We start from the raw sequence: 19,439 nt of genomic DNA, 5'->3' as shown, positions 1-19,439 counted from the left end.
ATATCCCATTAATATCCCATTTATGGTTACCTTCTGGCATACCCAATGCCAGTTTGCAGTTTTAGGCTGGCTTAAGAATTACCTGGGGAGTCTGTTCATGGTACAGACACCTGGTATCCCCAGGGTAGTAATCTGAGCCAGGGGGACTCAGTGAAGGCCAAGGATTTGTGTTTTCCTAAGCTCACCTGCCAGGGAGCCTCTGCCCTGGTGGCTAAGCCTGGGTTTGCCTTTCCCTTGCTATGGAGAAGGCTTAGTGGGAGAAGCTCTATGAAAATAGGCCCTGCTAAACTGAGTACAATTTCATAGGGAATGTTAAGAAACACTGAATTATGAAACATAGAATGTAGTAAACATTTAAGGAAGTTAACTCATATGGGTATCTCTTCCCCTGAGCATAGTTGTTACACTGGCTAGAAATCATTCTTAGCAGTTTAACAGGTCTCTTAAGGGCCCCAACTAAACAAAAGTTTTGTTATATTGGCTCAAATGATTGTGCCTATTTAGTAACAATTCTGGCTAATGTAACCCACTGGGTACCTGCTCTAGGCGATGGATTTTGACACCTGATTCAAATTAACTTCCAATAAACCTCATCAGGATGGGACAGTATGATTCCATTTCACAGCTGAGAAAACTGAGGTTCAGCAAGATCTTGTCCAAGTCAAAGTCACTATTCAAACCAAGGTCTGTGTGATCCCAGAGTCTATTAATCTCTGGGCTGTGTTTAACAGGATCAGCATGGGATTTCTTCAATCATTTATTGTTCTGTCCTACCGATACTCACACTGGCCATCCCTGGTGTGGTATGAGCAAGATTTATTGAGGTTTCTCTGGGGCTTTTCTCAGGTGGGTAATGGAGCCAATTGCATGGCCTGCCATCCATCATTTCACAGAAAACAGGGTAAGAGGACATCAAGGCAGCTGGACATGAGGAAATGTCACAAAATGACAACAATACCCTCATGGCCAACTAGCAGGAGCCAAAATGAAAACTGTGTAGAGAACAGCAGAGTGAGATGTAGCAAAATTACAGAAGTTCATATCCTTGAGGTAGCAAACTGACATCTGGCAATTTATCCTAAAGAAGTAATCATGGCTGTGTGCAGTGGGTCAGCTAAAAGAATGCTGATTTCTGGGTTATAATAATGAAATTTGGAACCAACCTAAACCATAGGGAATTACTGAAATAATTCTAGTACTTGCGTATGATAAAGCACTCTGCAGCCATTTCCAAAGCTGCTTTGGGATGACTTTCAGCCACATGGAAAGCTTTTTATAATACGTTGCATATATGAAAATGGAATTTAAAAACCACAAAGAGGTATTAAATTAAACAATCAGGAAGCCTTTGTACTTTGAGTTCCTCCATAACAAACTACATCGTAACTTAGTACATTAACAAAGTGAAATTTAGAATACTTTTTGTAACAAGTAGCTTGTTTCAGCCAATCATAAACAGCTGAGCTTCAGCCAATCACAGACAGTCAATTCATCACACCAGGCCCAAATAAGGCAGACTGCTAGCTGTAGCCAATCAGGTGATTTCCCTGCTTTGCTTCTATTGTTCAGCCGATAAAAGCTCAGTGCTCATGCCACTGGACTCCCGGAACCTCTTCTGGTTCTGAGTGCTGTGGATTCATGAATCATTCTTTGCTCAAATAAACTCTGTTAAATATAATTTGGAAATTTAAAGTTTTCCTTTAACAGAGGTTATAGAGAATTCTATGAAGATGGTACTCTCATTTTGACAGCGAGAAATATTTTATTTTAAAAAATGAAATACCAACATTTTAAGTGTTTAATTTTCATTATTCTTTTTCTTTCCTGTATTTTATTTATGTTTCTATAATGACTCTGTTTTACTTTTACAGGTAGAAAAAAATCCGTAAGTTTGTTCAAAGTAAGAAATTATGGTCACAGGCAACTTGAAAGGATTTGGGTGGTACATCTATATGAAACCCTCTTCCCCCTGCCCACCTATTCTGGCTGTCTCACAGACCTCTGCCTTCTGCTGCAATTCAGAGCCCCAGACAGTGCCAGGGATTCACCACATGCTAAACAGGGCTGACTCAGAGTCTTCCTGGAAATGCAGAAATCCCCAGGCCATGCATGCCCCAAAGTGATGATGTCATAAGGAGTCTGGTTTCCCTGCTTGTCACTGAGCAATCCTAGGGTGCTCTCAACATATGAGCTTCTGATTCTCCAACCCTTGCTGCACCTACAGATCCCCAAGAGGAAGTTGAAAGTCACCAAATCTAGAAGGATTCCCACATCCTAGATAGTCAGAAAAGGAAATGAACACGTTGTGCTTTTCCAGGGTTCCTGGCAGGAGGGCTGCAACAGCCTCATTCATTTATTTGTGCCAGGCAACCTGGCAATCATGGAGATACCATGTTGACCTGCCTTCAAGCAGACCATATTCTAGTGGGAGGGCTGAGCAGCCAGATGGCCACGTGTGGATGGTGATATATGAGGGGTAAGTGCAGTACATCCTGGAAGCACTTAGGAGGGAAACTTCATCCATATTTGGAGGTTCTGAGTTTTCCAAAGGACATAATGCTCAGCATTGATAGAGAAGAGAATTAGGGGGAGGGGTTGTTTGCACCATCTCATAGAAGGCACAAGATAATGCTAGAAGATGTCTGTTCCCAGTCTACCATTTGTGGCTCATGAATAAGGGTGATTCTGTAGACACTTACCAGATCAATAGGGTCTGAGGGCCCTGAATCTGATTGTGGGGCCCCAAAACCCTGGTCAGGTGACCAGATAGAAGCTGAGAAGAGCCAGGAAGAATTCAGGAACCCAGGGGAGGGAGGGTAAGCAAACTCAAAGCCAGACATCAGGTCTGATCAAGCCTCCAATCTGAAGGTGGCTGGGCAGAGGGAGAATCTGGGTGTGAGGCTGTGTGTAGAGGTGGAGAGGGTGTAGGGAGAGGAAGAACCAGCTACAGAGGGACAGTGGAGGGTGAGAGAGAGGTGTGGCTTGGCAAAGTCCCCAGGAGAAGCTAGAGGTAGTTGCTGCTACTGCTATGTCTGCTGGTATTGTTCTTTCATCCTCCTCAGGCTTTGGTGTCAGCAGGAGTAAGCCACAAGCAGGCACAGAGGAAACAAGGGACAAGGATTGAAGAGTGGCTTCATATGAAATGTAAGAGAAGAGATGGTATACATGACTTAATAAAGGAGAGCTGGAGATGAATGAAGATGCCCCTAAGTGGCATGGGGATTTCTGCATTTCCAGGAAGACTCTGAGATAACCCTGTGATTCAAGGCATCATCTGCACCACTCAGGGATTTTCTCCAGGGTCAGCCATGTACCTCCCCAACTCCTGACGCTGCCTCAATCCAAGGCTCTTTCCTGACTTGGATCCCACCTCCCAGGGGAGTGTTTCCTTCTGGCTATATTTGGCACCCATCAGCATGCAGCAACTGATTGTCACTCAATTCCCAACCAGCCAATGGAGAAGCCCCCTCACTGGGCTCACTCTGGGCTTGTCTCAATTGGACCACAGCAGTTATCCCATCCAACATTACTTGATTTGTGCATTTATTTCCTGTTCATTGCTTTTTCCCCCAAGGTTTGAATAGAGTTAGTTATCTGTGGGAAGGAACCTGTCTGCCTCATTTGTCATCATAATCCAATTCTTAGAACAGTTGCTGGTACATAGTATGTCTCAATTTTAAAATGAATGAATGAATAAATGAATGAATGATTGTATAGGGGGAAAAAGAAAACAAGCTGCAGAATCAGATGCAGACAACCCTGGGATTGAGCCCAACTCCACCCATGGGGCAACCTGTAAGCCCTGCATCCTGATTTGTCAAATGGGATATGCAAAATTGTGGGTTTGCAAAGTGCCTTATATCAAATAAGTTTTCCAAAAGGTAGTTATTTTATTTTTTATAATTATTGTAAAGAATGAGGAGAATTGTGCTGTCATACCAAAGGCTGGATGGAGTAGGTAGCAGGCAGCCTGGAGAAGCACACCATCTTCATTGGTCAGGAAGGGGAGGAGAGAAGGAGCAGGATGACATGGCTGGCTCTAAGGATTGTTGAGCCACCACACAGAGGACAGGGAAGCCTGAGCTCCTAGGTTGCTCTACTCTAGAGGACACATTTAGTGAGGTTTCTCAGAGCATCCCCTGGGCAAGTACCAGAGCAAACTGCACGGCCCCCATCATTGCTCAGTAGCACCTATGATTAGTAGGGAGAAGGCTTAGCTTGGCTTGGCTCCCTCACCCCACTGCCCTCATTACCCTGGCCATGTGTCAGTATCTCACCATGCAGACCACCCTGATGTAGAAGCCAGGTTGGGCATCTTGGCTTCCTGCTCCTTTTTCTTCATATGATGCAGATGACTCTGGATATCGCAGTTGGGTCAGGCCTGCAGAAAAAGAGAACATTCGGTTGAACAGAAAAACATATTCTGGAGAAAATGGGGAAGAGAGTGAAGACACAGCTGGTTCAACGGAAAGATGCCAACTGAGCAGAGAGAGAAAAATGCTTGCTGAGAGCTCCACGAATAAAGAAAACCCTTACATAAAGTGGTCAGAAGCACAGGAGAGGACAGGCCAGGGATGGGAGGCTGAGCTTCCAGGACCAGTTCTGCATTAGCTTCTGTGTGACATTGAGCCACTGGCTTCCCATCTCTGGGCTTCAGTTTTCTCAATTATATGTTCTCCCTCTTTCTCTATAACAGACATTTATTAATTCCTTGAGTCAAGAATATCAAGCACCCAGTGTGTGCCAGGTACTGTTGTCAGTGCTGGCGATTCGGCAATTAACAAAGTGGACAAAAAGTATACCCTTATGTGAGCCCTCATGCCCACAGCAAACACAGGCAGTGAAAAATGTTGCAGGTTCATTTGCAATAAGGAGAAAACAGAAAGCAGAGAAGGCGTCAGACAACCTCATCTGAAAGGGTGACCTCTGAGTCACGACATAAGGAAGTGAGGGAGTAAGCCTGGAGGACATCTGGGCAAAGCCTGCTCCAGGCAGAGGGAACAGCCAGTGTGAGAGCTGCCCCGAATGCAGAGCCTGCCCACTGCCCATTCTTTTGGTGTCTCCACTGGCCTGCTGGCTGCAGCAGCCCCATATCAGATCTCCCAGCCTCCACTCCCACCTCTGGGGTCTTCTATCCCCACATGTGGCCAGCCAGGGTGACTCTAAAATATAATTCAAAGCCCATCACCCCCCTGCTCAAAACTCACCAGGTGCTCCCACCACATTCAATGCAGTGCAAGTCCTCATCATGGTCCTCTAGCATTCTCTCCAAGCCTATCTGCCTCCTTGCTCTCCCTTATTCACTCCTTTCTGGCTACACTGGCCTCTGCTGTACCTGGGACATGCCAAGCAAGCACCAGCCTCGGGGCCTTTGCTCACAGCCTCTGCCTGGGTGTTCTTCCCCAGGTTATCCACAAGTCTGGCTTCCTGAACTTCATTCAGACGCCATCATCTCAAAAGGACACCCTTGACTGTCTTGTCTAAGCAGGATCCTGTCACCTCTAACTCCTCACCTGGCTTTATTGTTCCTCACAGCATTTATCAAGGCCTTACATCATTTTATATATTGATAATAGTAGATATAATCCATGGATCAGATGTTTATTATGTGATGAACACTGTTCTAAACATCCAAGAATTAATTCATCTTCTCCAAAACTTTTTGAGAATGGTACTGTTACTGACCACATTTTATAGATCGATAACCCAAGATAGAGCGAGATTAAGAAATTTGCTCAAGGTCTCCCATCTGGTGAGTGTCTTCAAACCTTGGAGCTTCTGTTATGAGCCACAACACTCTAGACCAGGGCTGCCCAGTAGAACTCTGCAATGACGAAAATGTTCTGTGTCTGCACTGCCCGGAGTGACAGCCACTGGCTGCCTGTGCCTGTTGAGCACTTGAGATGTGTGTGACAAAGGAACCGAATTTTGAATTTTATTGCATTTTAGTGTCTTTAGATTTATATAACCAGGTTAGTGGCTATCAAATTGTACATAAAGCCCTAGCACCTCTTATTGGCTCCTGTGTTAATTTCTGTCTGTCACATGATGAACTGTCCTGTGCATTAGTTTCCTCGTCTTACAGTAAAGGAAACACCCCTGGCACAAAGTAAATACTCAATGCTTATTCATCATTATTAGGCTCCATGAGACCGATCACTTTATGTTTGTTCACCCCTGAATCCCCGTTACACTCTTCACCACATAGTAGGTATTCAGTAAAGATATTTTGAATGAATGAATGAATGCATGAACTGAGTTAGATGTGGCACTTGGGTAATGATAGACTCTCAAGGCTAGGCAGGATCTGTAGTAAGTGAAGGCGGGTAATACAAGATCATGGGGAGGACTGAGGGTGTAGTGAACAGAAGAGATGTCCCAGCTAAATGCTTTCAAAGTGATTTTTGGGGAGTGGGATCAGCAAGGAGCACTGTGGTCCACATAGAACGCCCCTAGCTAAAAGACAGCCCGGGACTGCCACTTTGGAGCTAAGTCCCTTAAATGCCATTGTCACTCCATAATGATCAGTATCTGGTTCCATATCCCAGAGATTCAACTCTAGACATGCCGCAATCTTGATGAGCATCCTTTGTGTGTAAAGCAATCCAGGAGCCAAGGCCCAGAACACCAGTGACATAGGTAGTGTTCCATGAAGGCATACCCGTTCCTGTCCTCACTCAGTGCAGAGCTTCCAGGGGAAACTGAGCAATGCTTCAGAAATTACATGTGCCCCCCACCTCCCTTCTCAAAAGCAAAAATAAATGCAGCTGGCTTGGGAAACAGGAACATCCGTCTGGGAAGCAGGCCATGGAGTTGAGAGCAATGGCAGATAAGGCGCTTGTCACCATGCACGCCGGTGTCTGGAAGGGAGCTATGCTTGGACAGGGTTTAGGTCAACAGGCAGCACCCACTGCTGGCCGTCTTGAGCTTACCCTGGGGCATTCCTTTGTTTCTTGAATAGAACAGCAGGCAAAACAACCCACATTACTTAAGTTGCTATTTCCTTCTCCCTCCAGCCACATGCAGTTATGTTTCTGTAAGTTTCCCGTGCATATGACGTGAACTCTGTACTGGCAGGAATTTACCAACATTACTTCACCTCCATTGCCTTCCCTTGATGCCTGGAGAGCCATGTGAGTGCTGTTGCAGGACTCAGGCTGTCCAGTGTGAGTCACAGCTGTGTGATCTTGGCCCTCCCTGACGCTGATTAGGACATAGAGTCCAGGGTTCTGATTTTCAAGTCCTTCCACCTTAAAAACAGTACCTGTCATTCAGTGATTCTCAGTCACAAGAGGCTCTCAGTGGCTCTATGGCCAACCAATGTGGTTAGTTTGTCCTTTTTATTTTTTAAAGTTAGTTGATGTATTCATTTTCTATTGCTGCTGTAACAAATTACCACAAATTTAGTGACTTTAAAACAACACTAATTTATTACTTTACAGCTCCAGAAGTCGAAAATCTGCAACAGTTCTCACTGGGCTAAAATAAAAAGCTGTGTTCCTTTCTGAAGTTTCCAGGAGAGAATCCCTTTCCTCACTTTCCGCGCTTCTAGAGGCCACTCACATTCCTTGGCTTGTGGCTCTGTGCCCTCATCTTCAACGACAGCAATGTTGCATCTCTGTGCCTGACTTCCATAGTCACATCTCCCTTTGATTCTTCCTTCTCCCACCTCCCCTCTTCCACTTTTAAGAGCCCTTGTGATTACACTGCACCCACCCAGGTATTCCAGGCTTGTCTCCCTATTTTAAGACCAGCCAGTTAACCTCAAATCCATCCAAATTCCCCTTTTCCATGTAACTTAACATATTCACAGATGGCTAGGTGCAGTGGCCCATGCCTGTAATCCCAGCACTTTGGGAGGCCAAGGCAGGCCGATCACAAAGTCAGGAGTTCAAGACCAACCTGGCCAATGTGGTGAAACCCTGTCTCTACTAAAAATACAAAAATTAGCTGGCCGTGTAGCACGTGCCTGTAATCCTAGCTACTCAGGAGGCTGAGGCAGGGGAAGTGCTTGAACCTGGAAGGGGGAGGTTGCAGTGAGCTGAGATCATGCCACCGCACTCCAGCCTAGGGGACAGAGCAAGACTGTTCCAGGAAAAAAAAAAAAAACATATTCACAGATTCCAGAAAGAAGATGTGGTTTAGGGATCATTATTCTGCCTACCACAGCTGCCCACATTTTTCCTTCTGATATTTTTAACATAATGTCTAGCTTTCTACCTTTTCTTAAACAAAAATCTGGCAACACAGGACCCACATTCTTGCACTAAGGTGCCCCATTACAGTACGGCAGCAATGCGCTTGGGTTGAGCTGTTCCCTGTTTGCCCTAGGCCCTACCCTGCCTTACTGCACCCTCACACAATGCCCAGGTGGTCAGTTGTCCCATCAGACATGCTTCATTCTTTTGCATTTCCCCCTGTCCTTATAGCCTTTAACCCTGCAGCACCTCCTTGTAATTATTAGGAAAGCCCAACTCTACCACTTTTGCTATCTGTTTACGTTAGAAATATTACAGAGTACCACATGCCACTGATGCCCCGCCCCCCGCCACATGTGATACAGGAGAGGGGAGCTCAGGGTTATCTCCAGCGTGGGGATGCACAGCAGTGGAGAACCAACTGTCTCTCAAGGTTGGCCCTTGGGGAGGGATGAACGAGTTAGATGTGTTCATATTAGTGAAAATTGCCAGTAAGGACACCATCTACAGTGTGCCAGGGGCTGTGCTCCATGCTTCTAATTCTATTTCACTGAATCCTCACAACTGTTCAATGAGATATGTGCTATTGTTTAGCTTTTCCCATACCTCCATGGCAACTGTGGCACAGAGAAGTTAAGTTAGTTGCATAAGGTCACACAGCACAAAAGTTAAAATCTGCAACAGTTCTCACTGGGCTATAATCAAAAGTTGTGTTCCTTTCTGAAGTTTCCAGGAAAGAATCCCTTTCCTCACTTTTCCGCCTTCTAGAGGCCACTCACCTTCCTTGGTTGTGGCTCTGTACAGCTGGAGCACAACAGAGTTGAGATTCAAATATGTTATTTTGTCTCCAAAGTCTGATTCTTGACTCCTATTGGTTCTGTCTCTAGAAAGAAAAAATTATCTGCAGTTTTAAACTTTTGAGGGGTTGAACTTGGGAATAAAAGCTAGACCAGGAGGAGCGTTCTGCCAGATCTCTGGAATGGACCTGAGTCCCTCTGAGAAGCCAGGTTCACACAGGGAGCCTCCAGAACAGGAACAAAGGGCTTCTGTGAGGGAACGCCACAGTTTTGTGAAATTCTGGCCTTGAGTTGTTTAGGACAGACTTCCTAAATCACGGACTGGCCATCAGGGAACACGAGACTCTCAAGACGGGGATATAACCCAGTATAATAATATCCCATTACTATACTGATACCTTTGTCTGTTTTCCCTCTGCAGTTTCATCAGCTCTACTAAAGCAGAATTTCTTACTCCTTACTTATTGTGGCAAATGGTGACTTTATTTGCATTTAGCAAATAATAGACTGTTATTGCTAAAAGGAAGCTCTAGAAATTGTCTGGGGGGTGGAAATGAACTTGTAGCATCTCCATGTCAGATAGGTCACAGGACAGACATGTAACACGTGTAACTTCGTGGGTCAGCAAAAGCATGTGAAGTGGGATGTTAAGTTTTATCAGTCCGTTTTAAAGATGAGGAAACTTTAAAAGGGGCTCAAGGTTGGACACCCAGCTAATGGCACTGCTTGAGTAGAATCCAAGCCCTGGAACCATGTCCCAGAACCTCCTATTTCCCAGACCATGGTGCTTCCTTACTCTCGCCTACCTCCTTTTCCCTCTTGAGACTGTTTGGACAAATGAAACAGTCTATGTAAGTGGAAGAGTAAGGGGTTTTGCTTGCAAGCATCAGAACTTAACTCTGTTAAACCTGAGCAACAAAGTTGCTTATTGGAAGATACAGGGGCGTTCCCATACTCAAAAGGAGAATTTTAAGAGCAGGCTCGGAACATGAAGCAGGCAGGCAGGTCCAGGGTCTCCATAGCAGGAGAAGTCAGGCTTCCTCCAGGCCCCAGGCTGGAATGAATGGAAGCTTGTGGTCATTTTCCTCCCTTTTTTTATTTTTTTCCTCCACTGCCCCACCTCCTATCTGCAGCTCAGCCTAACCCAGCCAAGCTCTGCAGCCCTCAGCAGGTGTCTCTCTACTTGCAGGGTATAACTGAGGGACTCAGTGAGCCTGCAAAACTCATATAGCATTAGATTGCTAAGCTTAATTCTTTTTAATTAGAGAAACATGTATGCAAACCAAGGATCATCATTTCAGAAGAACTCAAAGACAAAATATCCTGTGTTTCTGAATAATTATGGTTGAAATGACCTGCTCTAGGTGAATGTTGATAATTCATTTGTAACATTTCTATCCTTGGAAACTGCATCTTTTGGCGGAAAGTCTTAACGTCGGACAGATCTAATTTCAAATCCCACATTTTCCCTCTGATTAACTGTGAGGCCTTGGAAAAGCATTTTGGTCTCCCCAAGCCTTTCTTTTCAATCTGTAAAGTGGGTATGTATGACTCTGTCCCCCTTTCACAAAGAATAGTCATGAGGGTTATGTCACGTAATACACACAAGGACCTGGCCTTTCTTTTCGCCAAGTCTTTGAAGCCTCATGGAAGGGTTGGTAGACAATTGCCATGCTTCCAGGATGCGCCCACTTCTTCTCAGACCTACTCTGAACCTCTCATCTCTGCTGTTCTTATGTGCTGCAAGTGTTCACTTCACCTTAAAGACGCGCACGCACTTTCCGGACCCACAGCTCTTCCCTGTGGAGAAGCAGCTGAAGTCAGTCACAGGTGCCTTTGCTGGCTGGGGATAAATTTCATTTGCTTTATTTTCTGGTACCCCTTCCCACCCCTGGGAAACTTTGCCTTCTCCAGCTTGCCAAGAAGAAAGACAAGGTTTTTTCTATTAAGTTTAGAAGCCTGCTGCCCACTCTCCTGCCCGCTGCCTCCACTCCACCCCTTCTTGCTGGGGAGTTTCCCTTCACACAAGAGCCATCTGGGTTCAGGCTGCCACAGTCAAAAATAGGGCAGCCAGGGAGGGGAGGTTTGACAGGAAGTCCAAATAAGCACTTCCTCCTACCCACCTTCAAACTTCTGAGGCACCTCAGCTAAAGCAGCAGAGCAAGGGACACAGAGAAAGGGGATGAAAGAGTTTTTTCTCAAAGAATGAAATGATCAACTGGGAGGAAGTGGAAAATATTGCTCCTCGTTGCCTCGCACAGTGTGGCGGGCTCAAGTTTTCCCCATGCCATCTCCCAGGACGGGGGAGGTGAGAGCTGTGTCCAGGCTTGGGGATGGGGAGTTCAGTGACTGTCCAGAAGAGCAGATTGTGGTCTGCAGGAGACCTCCCATGGGGTTGCTGTGGGGGTCCCCTCCCCACCTCCTCCCACCCACAGTCTGCCAGAGTGCTGTGAGCACTGGCGCTCCACATGGAGGATGCGTTGCATGGGAGACTGGTCACCCCCTGCCTGAACACTCCTTCTGAGGCTGGCTTGATGAGTTCTATCCCTCCTTGTATGGAGTGTGTGGGTCCCTCTGTCCAGCAGAGCAGTTGAGACCCCTTTCTGACTCAGCTTGCTCCACTGGGCTCTCCCACGTGGTAAAGCCCTTTGCCATCCATAAGGATCCCAGTCATGGAGGGTGCTCCCATGGCCTGTCTTAAGGATGGAGGGGAAAACTGTCCCCTCTTCCTGTGAGGATGACAGCTGCAGCCTTTGCTCCCATGCAGGCCCTCTAGAAAGTTCCAACAGCAAGGCACTTCAGCCTCTGGTGATAAATTCAAGTTGTTAAAAAGTTGGTGGGAGTGAGTCTGGGTGGACATGGGCGAGGGCATCCTCTGATTGCCTGTGGTGTCCCACGTCAGCATCCTCTCTAGGAAAACACGTGCCACCACCTTATTCTCTCTCCCATTGTCAAGACCCTCTGTACAAGTCAAATTCAAATAAGCACTTCCTGCCACCCACCTTCTAACTTCTTTTGTTCTTCTCCTAAGAAGGCCAACACATTCTCGTCTGTAAAGTCCCTGCTTTCCATTCTCCCTGTCCCTAAGCATCAACTCCCCAGACCCTTCCGCCAACTGAACACACAGAAGCTGCAACTCCCAAGTCTCTTCTAATGAACTGTGCATTTCTCTCACCTCTAAATTAGCTGTGAAGGAAGGCAGTTATCTCCCCACCTAACTCTGCTGTGGGTCAGAGGGAAAGGGAGGGAGCTGGGAGTCTGGATGTGGTGGATGGGGAGGGGAGGAGAGTGGGGCGATGCTCTGGGCTGCAGTGTGCTGCTACCACATCCACCGTTCCTTCCTAAGCTCTCATAGTCTGACACAGCCCTCCTGGCAGGTACCGCTTTCTTGTCCACAGCCTCCACTGGTTGTGTGGTAAAGATTCCTGTCCCTTGGCCAGGTGCGGTGCCTCACGCCTGTAATTCTAGCATTTTGGGAGGCTGAGGCGGGCAGATTGCCCGAGCTCAGGAGTTTGAGACCAGACTGGGTAACCCAGAGAAACCCTGTATCTACTAAAAACAAAAGCAATTAGTTGGGCATTGCGGCATGTGCCTGAAGTCCCAGCTGCTCAGGAGGCTGAGGCGGGAAAGAATGGCTTGAACCCAGCAGGCAGAGGTTGCAGTGAGCCAAGATAATGCCACTGCACTCCAGCCTGGGTGACAGAGCAAGATTCCATCTTCCAAAAAAAAAAAAAAAAAAAAAAAAAGATTTCTATCCCAGGAACCCTTTTCCTGTGTAGGAGCGAATGGTGTTTGTTTGTTTGGGAGAGTCATGCCCTGTTGCCCCGGCTAGAGTGCAGTGGTGTGATCTCAGTTCACTGCAACTACATCTCCACTTTCTGGGTTCAAGCAATGCTCCTGCCTCAGCCTACCGAGTAGCTGGGACTACAGGTGCACACCACCACACTCTACTGATTTTTGTATTTTTTCTTTTTTTGAGATGGAGTCTTGCTCTGTCACCCAGGCTGGAGTGCAATGGTGTGATCTCAGCTCACTACAACCTCTACCTCTTGGGTTCAGCAATTCTCCTGCCTCAGCCTCCTGAGTAGCTGGGATTACAGGTGCATGCCACCACTCCTGGCTAATTTTTTTTTTTAGTAGATACAGGGTTTCACCCTATAGGTCAGGCTGGTCTCAAACTCCTGACCTCAGATAATCCACTTGCCTTGGTCTCCCAAAGTCCTGGGATTACAGGCATGAGCCACCATGCCCAGCCCTCTGAAATGTTGTTTTTATTCTGCTCAGAGATTATCTTTTCCCAAATCTTGAGCTGTGCATCGAAAAGCCTAAGAAGGCCTCCCTAACCTTTTCATTCATTCCTTCATAAGTGCTAAGTTCTCCACCTGTCTGGGGGAGGGAGAGAGACGTTGGTGAGGGTATCCTTACCGCAAGTCACTCGCTGCTTTGAATCCTGTGCCTTACTGGATCCCCACCCTCTGCTCTGTTTCGTGCTTGAAACCAACAGACAGATGCTGTACAACCAGCTGCCAGCCCCGGCCTCTATGATCGCTGCAGCCTCCTGTCGGGGGCTGTACCCAGAGCCTGCTGTCATGGCCGACCCATTTTGCAGGTGAGGGGCCTGCAGCTGAGCCTGAACAGGGTCACACTGGTCCTTCTGGTCTCCTGAACCTCTCTTGGGGGCTAACTAGCCCAGCCTCCGGAGCTTCAGGAACCCCGCAGCCAGAGACAAGAGATGTGAAACTGTAAGTGTTGGGAAATCAGTAAGGCCTGGGGAAGAGGAAAGGCTTCAGGCCTGAAGCAATTCACTTCCCCTTGAGCCAGATAGCTGCTCTTTCTGAGGAATGGGCCTGTGGTTCTGTGGGGAGGGGTCACCAAGAGGCTGCAGCCTTTACAGAGCTTGTTCAGATTGACAATCTCGCTTTCTCCTCACCAGAGGCCACAGAGAAGAAACTGCACAGGTTCTGGAGACAGACTGGCTTTGAATCCCAACTTTACTGTGGGCAACTTCTGTAACATCTCAGAGCCTTAAGGGGGCAAATGGCCAAGGATGGGGGCTCTGGACTCAGATCAAGTTTGGAAGAGTTCTGGATGCACCCCCTGCTTTCTGGATTCAGGGGGCAAGTAGTTTACCTCTCAGAGCCTCAATTTTCTCTTCTGTAGAGTGGGGGCAATAATAGTGCCAACAATTAAGACAGTCGGTAAGAAGTTCTTAGCTTGTGCTGCCTGGCACATAGGAAGAGCTCAAGGCATTGTATCTCTCATGGCTCTCAACGTCATCATTACTGTCATCCAGGTTTCTTAACTGCTCTGTCTGTCTTCTGAATGAGCTCCATGGATCATCCATCTTGGCCATGTTCATTAGATAATTCTTTCTAAAGGAGCTTAATATTTAGTGATACCTTCATTACAACTGCTTTTCTGTAGATTTTTCTTATCCTGAATGGGGTGAACATCATTAAAAAGAATTAGGCCAGTGTTGTTGGCTTACACCTATAATCCCAGCACTTTGTAATGCCAAGATGGGAGGATTGCTTGAGACCGAGAGTTCAAGACCAGCCTGGAAAGGAAAGCAAGACTCCATCTCCACAAAAGTGTCAAACTAAAATAATCAGCCAAGTATGGTGGTGGTGTGTGCCTGTAGTCCAAGCTACTTGGGAGGCTGAGGTGAGAGGATCACTTGATTCAGGGAGGTCAAGGTTACTGTAAGCTATAATCACACCACTGCATTCCAGGCTGGGCAACAGAGAGAGACTCCATCTCTAAACAAAAACTAAAAGAAAATACAAATAAAATCAAGTAAAATTACTTCTACTTTTAAGGTTGATCTGGAATGTTCCTTTCCACAGGTGGTATGTGTTCTGAGAGACAGAGAGATGGATTGATCCAGGTTAGGAATACCCTCCCTTTTACTCCATCCTCCACGTCCCTACTTAAATCTCAGTTAATTCCATGACATCTCTGTGCTTACTCTACTTCAAAGTGATTTCTCTCTCTCTCTCTCTCTCTCTCTCTCTCTCTCTCTCTCCACATGGCTTTTTATTGTTCACTGCTATGCTAGTGATTTGAAAGACCAGGTGAGCTCTCTCACGAGTGATGGACCTTTTGTACAGCGGGGCTATGCTTTATACACCGTGATCAGCTACTGCAGGCTCTTAGCTGTGAAGCCCTGCAAGGAGCACATGGCCTGGGCCACCTTGACAGATGGCCTCAGTGCCTTCTAAGGTGAGGCCAACACTAGTTTATGTTGATAAGCCCCTTTCTAGGTGCTGGGTTTGAAGCAAAATGTGTATTTCATTTAAGCTGTCACCCAGCTTATGAGGCAGATGCATCACAGTGATGACAGGGCTCCTGGGAGTGTGTATAAGATGGAAAATGTGCACGGCCAAAGCTATGCTTGAAGACTCTCAGGAAGGCACCACCTCAAGGACCAACATAGCATCACTTTGTGTGTGTGTGTGTGTGTGTGTGTGTGTGTGTGTGTAGCATTAGATGGAGAAGTAATTTGTGTTTAGAGGCTGACATATTGCACAAATATAGTTGCTTTTATACACTGGACTCACCCTCTGCCAATGAGTTGTTCAGTTATGAGAAATGAACAATGTCTGAAACTAAGAAAACAGCAGATTCTCACCTCCTATCTCCAGGGAATGTGCTCTTTGGCTAGAATATATGGCAGAATCAATAGTGAATAAAATACATTGTGGAAATAATTGTGAATGGAATATACGACACTATCAATAGCAATTGTTGAGTTTTTTTCTTTTTTTCTTTTTACGTTTGTCTAGTTAAATGCATCTAAGTTTTACGTGTGTATGAAGAATCACTCTGTTTTCCTATTCTACAGATATGGAAACTGAGATCCCTAGTTTTTAAGTCCTTGTCTAAGGTTGCATAGCACAGAAATAGTCACATCAGAAACTGAGCCTTGTCTGCACGGTGCAGCACTTTGCTCAGCTCTGGGTACCTGACTCACTCACTCCTTGAGGACCCTCTCATGACGACTGTAAACAGGCAGCTGAAAGAATCCCAATCTTTGATGGTGGGAGGGGAAGGTGTTTAGAAAGCATGAGAAGGCCATGCTCCAGCAGTTCACTGATGTGGGAAATTGTCTGGATTTCAGGTCAACTGTCAGGATAGATTTTGGACTGCAAAGGCCCAGCTGAGCAAGAATGCAGTGTAGACATGAGTGCCTGGAGCATTAAAGGAAAAATACTCGGACTCACATTGGAGTTTAAAACCCCTTCACTGCCTCTCCAGCTCGGTTGGGGTGAATGGAGCCAGTGGCTCTCTCTGCATCTCAAGCCTCCAGAGCTGAGCTTCCTTGTTTACTTATTTAGAGCCCAGCAGAGGAAGTGGTAAAGGAAACTAGCTGAGTCGTTTTCTGAGAAGAGACCATATTTGTTCGCAGAGGAAGCCGTTGCTTTCTGGGATCTGGCTACAGCAGAAAAGACATCAGCTCCAACAGGGGTGTTCCACAGGGTAGCTGAGAGTTGGAAGAGCCAAGAACGCCTCTGAGCACTGGATTTGAGCTTCTCTGTGCATGGGTGCAGCGCACATGCTCAGCTTGTGAGCTTCCTCCCGGGAGAGCAGCCATGGCACTGAGGAATGTGCCCTTTCGCTCAGAGGTCCTAAGCTGGGACCCTAACAGCCTTGCTGACTATTTCAAGAAGGTGAGCCTTGCTCTTGTGTGAGTGGTCATGCTGGTAGTGCCATTGGTGGGCTGAACTGAGGCTAGAAGATGGATTTGGAGCAGAATGTGGGAGGTGTATAAGATAGCAATGGCACTAACCGTATGGCAACCTTACTGGGTGAGTGAGTGCCATACAGACCGCTGAGTTTTTCTGGCAATGCGTTCTGGAGAGAAAGGTGGGCACAGGAGCCCTCAAATGAGTATGTGCCTATTATATGCTAGGGTTTGAATTCAGTGCTTCACAGGCACTGTCCCATTTAACACTCCTTACTATCTTGTGAGGTCAGTGTTGTTATCCTCTTGGTTCAGCTGCAAAATCAGCTCAGGGAAGTGAAATGGTCCAAAGCCCTAGGGACTACAGGTTATAGAGGCAAGATCCAAGTCATACCTTTCTGGTTTTAAAGTCCATTCTCTGAGACACAGAGGACTGTTGTAACTGCTAATGAGATCAAGGCTACTTACTAGAAAGAAGAGACGTGGTGTCCTGGAGGCAGGAGAAAGAACAAGCTGGGTGCAAGGGCTGGAGAGAGGACTATGATGAGCAGTGCCAGACATGGCATTTGGGCTTTCACTACTCACGACCCTGGGGGGGGTCCTCAGGCTCTCGTCTGGGGCAGAGTCTCCTTGGAGCTTTTTGAGAACCTTATGAAGCAGGCCAGAAAACTGATATGAGCCCCAATTTACAGCTATGAAAACTGAGGCCCCTAGAGGGGAAGAGGCTTGTGGCAGTGCTGGGAGCAGAGTGTTGCTGTCTTATCTTCTGGACTTGGAGGAAAGGTTGAAGGATCCCTGTGCTTGGTCATTGGCAGGTGGGGACCACACATCTGCTTAGGCAGATCTGAGGCCACATGACTTACTTAGGGTCCATCTACCCTGACCATGGGGCAAGATGCCCTGTGAGAGACATTTGAGCTTCTAACACCCCCATCCTTACAGGCCGGCATCAGATTCTGTTGATATTCCAGACTGTCACAAAGATGAGATTATAAAACTAAGGGTGTAGAAGTCATCTAATTCAACTTCCTGTTTTTCCTGGGGAAATTGAGATTCAAGGGCACATATAGCCAAACCTGGGCTCTGCACAGTTCCATGGTATTTATAGTCGCAGCTGTTCTCCTCCACCCTAAAGAAGAAAATGTGCGCATGTTGAACTAGGTGCAGCATGGTAGTGGCACAGCTCACAGATCCTGTTTTTGGCCATATTTTGTGCTTTTTGTTTCTGTTATTTTCATTCTGCAAGGTCATAATAAACTTAGGTTTCAGCAAACATCGTTGCAAAACTGGTTTTTGAAGGATGTTTCTAAATACCTTTCTCAAATATAGACCAAATAAGACAAGGCAACAAGGTATAATTTGTTAAGAGGGAATAAAGTGGCATGCTACCTCAGTAAAGGAGAAAGAAAGGAATTGAGAATTATGAAGAGAAGGACTTGGGGCAGGCTGAAAGGCACAGACAGGCCAAACTTTCAAGTGTGACCAGGAGAATTATACAATCCAGCTGAACAACGGAGAATTGATGCCTAAATTCCCGTCAGTACAGGGAGATGGTCCATTGGTCAGGAATGGTACAGGAAGATCTCTCTGGGGGAAGCGAGAGTTTTCTTCCTGGAGATCTCAGACCCCAGGACAAATCTACAGCACCCAGGCAGTTTCCTTCTTCTGGCATAAATGAACTGAGGGAAGAAACTATGAGACTGAGGCAAATCTGTGATCCTGGAAGGCCTAGTCCCTCCACAGACTTAGATAGAGCCCTTTCAGATTCTAAGAACCTCAACCCCCTGAAAGAAAATGCCAAATTAATGGACCGCAGAGTCATACGGGAATGGATCTTAGACATCAAACATGACATGTAAAGGATTGATCTGCAGATGCAAATTCTACCCAAGTAGTGGGGTCAGGCCTCCCTTGGAGACACCTCCCGACTCAGCTCTGGAGTCGGACACACCTTGGCCTGGCTCTGCAACCTGCTAGCTTGGTGACTTTCTTGTAGTTCTTTGCCTCTCTGTGCCTCAACTTCCTCATCAGTGAGATAGAGACATGAACAGTAACAACACAATGGGACGGTTGTCAGGATTAAAGGAAATGGTGTGTGCAGGGCACTCAGAAGACAGATTGGTACTAATGCATGTTCCATCTGCCCTTTTTCCTTCTCCATTCTGGCTCCTAGCTGGGGACACCCACGCAGACTGGTGGGACTTTGTGTCTTCTTGTCTCTGACATGTGTAACACATCCTGTGTCTGGAATATAAGCTCCTGAGGACTGAGACTATGTTGTATATTTGTTCAATCTCTCCAATTCCTTTTGACTTGTAGGAGAGCATTCTTGAGTCATGCAGTGGAGAGGCGCTGACTCAGAGCTGTGTGTCCTAAACCCAAATGGGATCCCAGCTGGTATCCCAGCTCTCTGTGTGAACTTAGACCAGTCTCTTTCCCTCTACAGGCCTCTGCCTTCCTAACTACAAATTCAGGTGACTTTTCTGAACAAGTGTCTGCCAAAGCTGGATGCCATAGGCTAATTATCTAGGGTGCTTCTTAAAAATACAGATTTGAGGTTCACAAGCCCAGGTCTCACTGGAGCAGAATCAGATGTCTAGGTCCCAGTCTGCAGGGCTCTCTGTTGATCTAGACACCAAGTTAGCATCTGCAAAATCATCTCATTTATCTGATAATGATGACAGTGAGAATGATGAATTAAAGGCAGTTGACTCTTCCCAGAACCACTTACCCCAGACTGCCTGTAGATAAAGGGGGTAC

The 19,439-nt window shown here is 46.5% G+C and overlaps 1 protein-coding gene across 1 annotated transcript in view; it reads left to right on the top strand.

Moving 5' to 3' along the window:
• The first annotated feature begins 16,414 nt into the window (after positions 1–16,414).
• Positions 16,415–19,439, top strand: part of LCP2 (lymphocyte cytosolic protein 2) — a 48,707-nt gene continuing 45,682 nt past the window's right edge. Inside the window, exon 1 of the mRNA XM_002744580.6 lies at positions 16,415–16,665. Coding sequence (XP_002744626.1) covers positions 16,588–16,665 — 78 coding nt within the window. The 5' untranslated portion in view covers positions 16,415–16,587. The remainder of the gene's footprint in view (positions 16,666–19,439) is intronic.

Source organism: Callithrix jacchus, chromosome 2 (genome assembly GCF_049354715.1).
Source record: "Callithrix jacchus isolate 240 chromosome 2, calJac240_pri, whole genome shotgun sequence".
Taxonomy (NCBI): Eukaryota; Metazoa; Chordata; class Mammalia; order Primates; family Cebidae; genus Callithrix; species Callithrix jacchus.
This window is presented reverse-complemented; position numbering and strand designations above follow the sequence as displayed.